General features: G+C 39.6%; 1 protein-coding gene across 1 annotated transcript; it reads left to right on the plus strand.

The window, feature by feature from the left end:
- The first annotated feature begins 21 nt into the window (after nt 1-21).
- LOC117180581 lies at nt 22-2,868 on the plus strand. Its single transcript, XM_033373075.1, has one exon. It carries the CDS (start codon nt 22-24, stop codon nt 2,866-2,868), a length of 2,847 nt encoding a protein of 948 aa, XP_033228966.1.
- Nucleotides 2,869-5,950: the final 3,082 nt, after the last annotated feature.

A 5,950-nucleotide genomic window follows, 5' to 3' on the forward strand; every position in this document is an offset into this window, starting at 1 on the left:
AGCTCCAACCCCTCTCCGTCTATGGAACAGCTACTCGAGTTTTTGCATAGGCGTGAGAGAATCTTGGAATCTAACAAACCCCTTGTGGAAAAGAGGATTGAAGAAAACGTACCGCGTTGCGATAATAAATTACATAACGGCAATCAGCCTACGAGATCTCAACCAACCTTCCAACGACAATCGGCTTACGCAGTTCATACTCGCAGATACTGCTATATATGCAAAGAGTCACACTTTACTCAAAATTGCGAGAAGCTATTGAGTTCTAATTTACAAGACCGGTGGAACTTGATAAAGAGTCTAAACCTGTGTTACAATTGTCTTAGGTCCAATGATACCGTTGAAAATTGTAATGCCACAGCATGCAAGACTTGTAGCCAGAAACATAACACTGTGCTCCACCCGGAAAATAAAAATAAAAAATGCTTCCAGACCAATCACGCTAGCTTGCATAACTCTTTACCGTCTCAAGTTTTATTGTCGACTGCTAGGATTAACATCTTAGATAACAAGGGAGTTCCTCATGCGTGTAGGGCTCTGTTAGACAACGGGTCTCAGGTGCATTTCATGACTGAGAAACTAGCCGAGAAATTAGGCCTGAAGCAACGGGAAATTGAGATTCCTCTCGGTGGAGTGAATCAAATGACCTCTAGTGTAAGCAAAATAACAAGGACAACTATCCAATCCCGGTTAAACAAATATTCGACATATCTGACCTTCCTCATAACGCCGGAGGTAAATAATCAGGCACCAAGCGAACCATTGGATAGGGTGGAGTTGAAAATTCCTTCCAATATCCGTCTTGCCGCTCCGGAGTTTCACAGACCATCAGAAATCGACATACTGATCGGTGCTGAGATATTTCTGAAATTGCTGTGTGTCGGACAAATGTCTTTAGCTAACGGTAACGTAATTATTCAAAAAACTCATTTCGGATGGATTCTGGGAGGAAAAACGCCTGGTGTAGCAGGTCCAATTGCCGCCAAGTGCAATTTATCATTCAATTTATTAAACAAGAAAATTTGTGAATTTTGGGAAATTGAAAATGGGCCTAACGAAAGAACTAAATCTCACGAAGACAGTGCATGCGAAATTCACTTCCAAGAAAATACGCGCCGCGATTCCGCAACCGGCCGTTATATCGTGAAACTTCCGTTCAAGGAAGATTCAAACGGACTCGGCGAGTCATACTCTCATGCACTCAAACGATTTCACTCGCTAGAACGATCGTTAGGTAGGAACCCTGAATTAAAAGATAAATATATCACCTTTATGAGCGAATATTCGGAATTGGACCATATGTCTGAGGATCAATCTGCATCGATTTACGACGGTTATTTTTTGCCTCATCATGCTATAATTAAACAATCTAGCTTAACAACAAAACTTAGAACCGTTTTTGACGCGTCAGCGAAAACATCCAACGGGAATTCTTTGAACGATATACTCATGGTAGGTCCCAATATCCAGGAAGATCTTTTCTCACTGCTGATCCGATTTAGATCACATATATTCGCAATCACCGCCGACATTGAGAAAATGTATCGGCAAATACTGGTGAATGAAAATGATCAAAAGTTTCGGAAAATTTTGTGGCGAGAAAACTCTCATCAACCTGTAAAAATCTTCCGATTAAAGACGGTCACCTATGGTACGTCATCTGCCTCTTTTTTAGCAACTCGAACGTTGGTGCAACTTGCTTATGATGAATGCGGATCGTACTCATGTGCTTCTGTCGCATTACGGCAGGATTTTTACATGGATCATTTGATATCAGGCGCGAGAACAATCGAAGAAGCTAAGCAATTGTTTGCCGAATTGATGACGGTCACACGCAAGGGTGGTATGAATTTAAAGAAATGGGTTTCTAATGTACCCGAGCTTATCAGATCATTATCTAAAGATTTTAGCGACACTTATTTTAGTCTAGACTTAGGCGATACAACAAAGGCACTCGGTGTTTATTGGAATCCCGACCCCGATTCATTTTTCTATACTGTCAAGCAATCAAGGTTAGATGCGCCGGTAACGAAAAGGAACATTTTATCAGAAATAGCTGAATTATTCGACCCGCTAGGCTTACTAGGTCCTGTTGTCTTAACACCGAAAATCTTTATGCAGAACTTGTGGCAATTAAACATCGGTTGGGACGAATCGGTTCCACCTGAAATAGAGGAGTCCTGGTTGGATCTCAAACAAAATTTAGCGCTCCTCCGAGAAATCGAAATCAATCGAAAAATAGTCGTCGATAATTATGTCTCTCTTCAAATGCACGGTTATTGTGATGCCAGTGAAAAGGCATTCGGGGCCTGTATTTATGTTAGATCAACTGACAAACGCGGAATGCATTTTACTCAATTGGTATGCTCGAAATCTAGAGTCGTGCCATTGCAAACGTTATCTTTACCCCACCTAGAACTCTCTGCTGCAGTTCTATTATCTAAATTATACTCAACTGTCTCTCAAGCCTTACGAAGACTTCATATCGAAAAGACCATTTTTTGGTGCGATTCTACCATAACGTTACATTGGATAAATAGTCCCCCTAATACTTTGAAACCCTTCGTCGGAAATCGAGTTGCAGAAATCCAATCACTGACACAATCTCTCGAATGGCGGCACGTGCGCACCGAGCACAACCCCGCGGACCTTGTTTCGCGCGGTCTCGCACCGCAACAGCTTATTAACAATTCCTTCTGGTTTAATGGCCCGGCATGGATTAATGACGCTGAACAAAATTGGCCTGTATCACATTTAGAACCCATTGAAATCCCTGAACTAAAAAAAAACAGTTGTCAGTTTGGCAGTCAAACTAGCACGCGTGAACGATATCACTACTTCGTTTTTAGAGAAGACTCAGTCTTTTAATAAACTCATACGTGTGATAGCTTTTTGTCTAAGATTTATCAATATGAAGGTTCATAAATAAAATATAAGGGATCAACTTTCTTCAGCCGAACTTCAATCATCGACTATCTGTGTTATCAAATTAGTACAGCGTGCATCATTCTTGGATGAGATTAAAATGCTTGAATCGAAAAAACGAATCGAAGGGAGATTAGTTTCACTCTCTCCTATTTTGGATTCGGAAGGTGTACTCAGGGTTGGCGGTAGATTAAGAAATTCCGATCTCCATTATGGTCAAAAACATCCATTTTATTACCACAGAATCATAATGTCACAGCACTTATCATACGCGATCAACACTTGAAACTACTGCACGGTGGCTCTCAAGCGACGCTTAATGCTACGCGAAACAATTACTGGATTATAAATGGAAAAACAACGGTAAAAAAGGTAATCCGAAAATGCGTCATTTGTTGCCGTGCTAATCCGTTAGTTCCCACTTACGTGATGGGGGATCTTCCGAAAAATCGGACTATTTTTAAAAGGGCTTTCCTTCATACAGGGGTCGATTACTGTGGTCCTTTTTATATAAAGGAATAGAAATTCCGAAATCGAATCAAAGTTAAAATCTACGTCGCTATTTTTGTATGTTTCGCGACTAAAGCGGTACACATAGAAGTGGTCAGTGACTTGACCACTGAAGCTTTTCCAGCATGCCTGAGTCGATTATTTTCTAGACGCGGAAAGAGCGCGGACCTTTACTCCGATAACGGTACTAATTTGGTGGGCGCAAAAAACGAAATCGATAGTATTTGCAACTTTTTGAACTCCGAAGAACACAACGATACCATGTCTCGAGTCCTCGCTAATCATCGCATTAATTGGCATTGCATCCTCCCACGTTCACCACACTTTGGTGGACTATGGGAGGCTGCGGTGAAATCCTTTAAGCGCCATTGGATTCGCGTTATCGGATAAAGGGTTCTAACCTACGAAGAGTTTACAACGCTTGCAACTGAGATAGAGGCTATCCTGAATTCACGTCCCTTGACCTCCATACCCTCTGATCCTAACAATTTGACAGCTCTAACTCCAGGTCACTTTTTGATAGGTGACTCTCTAATAGGTGTACCCGAGCACGACCTGAAGGGCTTGCCGTCGGGACGACTTTCGTCCTGGCAGCAAGTCCAACAGATGAAGCAACACTTTTGGACTCGGTGGAACAAAGAATATCTCCACGAGTTGACTGTGCGGAAAAAGTGGCATAAGGGTGCCACGACTGATATCAAGATAGGTAATATTGTAACGATCCGAGATGACAATCAGCCTCCCATGCGTTGGATGCTTGGCCGTGTTATCGCCGTGCATCCGGGAGAAGATGGAGTTGTCCGCGTAGTCACTCTCAAAACCGAAAACGGCGAATATAAGCGTAGCGTAAAAAACTTATCACCTCTGTCGATTGACAACAATTAGTATTGAATTGCTCGAATTAGAACTAATATTGCATGAAATGTATTTGTCAAATCTAATTATTATTTTCAGAAAATTCCAATGATTTTCTTAACGTTAAGGTGTCCGATAATTTTCATCGAATGTTAATGGCTTATGTTCTCAGGTTATCTATTTCTTTATCTCAATCTCATACCTAAAGTGACCATTCCTTAAACCCGTGTAGTCTAAGCTCGGTTATTATTGCCATAATCAAATTCGAATCTTTGAATACGGTAGTTCAAAGGGGGCCGGCATGTTGCTAAACTTTAGAATTTGGTTGTATTGTTATCTTGGATTTATGAATTTGTATTTCTACTTATTCCTGTGCCGAACTTTTCGAGCCTGAGCCCTAATGGGTTTTTGAACAATAGCTTCCGTACCGCGCCTACCTCTAGTTTGGCCTTCGACAACACCATTTTAGAAATTTAGGATTTAACAGCATCTGCGCTTTCAGAATTGGCTACTTGGTCTTCTTACCCCCACCCTTGTGTGTCATCCCCCCCGTTAGAACAGACTCCAAAATTATGCACCTTTGGAATGAACATGTAGCTACAGTAGCAATCGAGACATTAACTAGTAAACTCTATTGTGAGACGATAACGAATATCATCCTGTATACATTTATACCTCATTAAAGAATAGTTACAACCAAACTCCGTCTACTATTCAATCTGACCATTGCTCGGGGATAATCGTGATAGCTAAATAAGAAGAATTATCGTCTGCACTATCCATCTACAATAATCGAGGAAGTTGTTCCATCCCCTTAAATAATGAAACTTCTGGGCTATCAATGGTAAACGTACTCAACAAATTCAGAAATACATACAGTTGCTTCGAAAAATTTCCTGTTTCAATTCAAAATTCAGGATTAAAATAGAAAATTCACAATTTTAAATCTAAAAATGATTTTTTTGAGGTCGAAATCTTTTGAATTTTAAACTTTTAAAACAAAAGCTTGACAAATTTTTAATTCAGAAATATTTCATTCAAACGCTCAATAATAAGTTGTTCCAGAATAATATTTTTGCATTGTTGTGTACAGATAAAAATTTGAGTTCGCCAACTGAAAATGTTAGAAATTAACTTACTATCAAAATAATTGAATTTTAAACTCAACAAAAAGAGAATAATAAATTTCCAACAAAATAATTACATTTTCAACTAAAATGATAAATCTTCAACAAAAAAAGAAGTTTGAATTTTTGATTAAAAACTGTTGAACTTATCTAAAAAGATATTAATTTTACACAAGAGTTGACTTTTCAGTCAATAAGGATTTTTTTTAAATTGTTGAATTTCGAAGCCAAAAAGATTTTTTTTACAAAACAGTGTATCTATTCAAATCATGAGAATCGTCAGCATCGAAATCTGGAAATATTAAAATCCCAATCTCCTGAATTTATTTCAAAGCAGTTAGCTGTCAGCAGCAGCGGGGTGACACGATTTTCGCTTTTGCATTGGAGGCGCGTGTCAGTTTTGTGAAGAGCGGCGAGTCGTGAAACATTGTCGCCACCGCTGCTATTCCCGGTCTGCCCGTTGTCTGCTATTATTTTGCATGTAAACAACTCGTGACATATTATAGATTCATCGCTTATTTGCCGTATTTTGT

Source organism: Belonocnema kinseyi, chromosome 9 (assembly GCF_010883055.1).
Source record: "Belonocnema kinseyi isolate 2016_QV_RU_SX_M_011 chromosome 9, B_treatae_v1, whole genome shotgun sequence".
Taxonomy (NCBI): domain Eukaryota; kingdom Metazoa; phylum Arthropoda; class Insecta; order Hymenoptera; family Cynipidae; genus Belonocnema; species Belonocnema kinseyi.

Bases quoted from the DNA above. Each gene is read 5' to 3' on its own strand.
- LOC117180581 (XM_033373075.1), top strand. From the start codon at position 22: ATGGAACAGCTACTCGAGTTTTTGCATAGGCGTGAGAGAATCTTGGAA.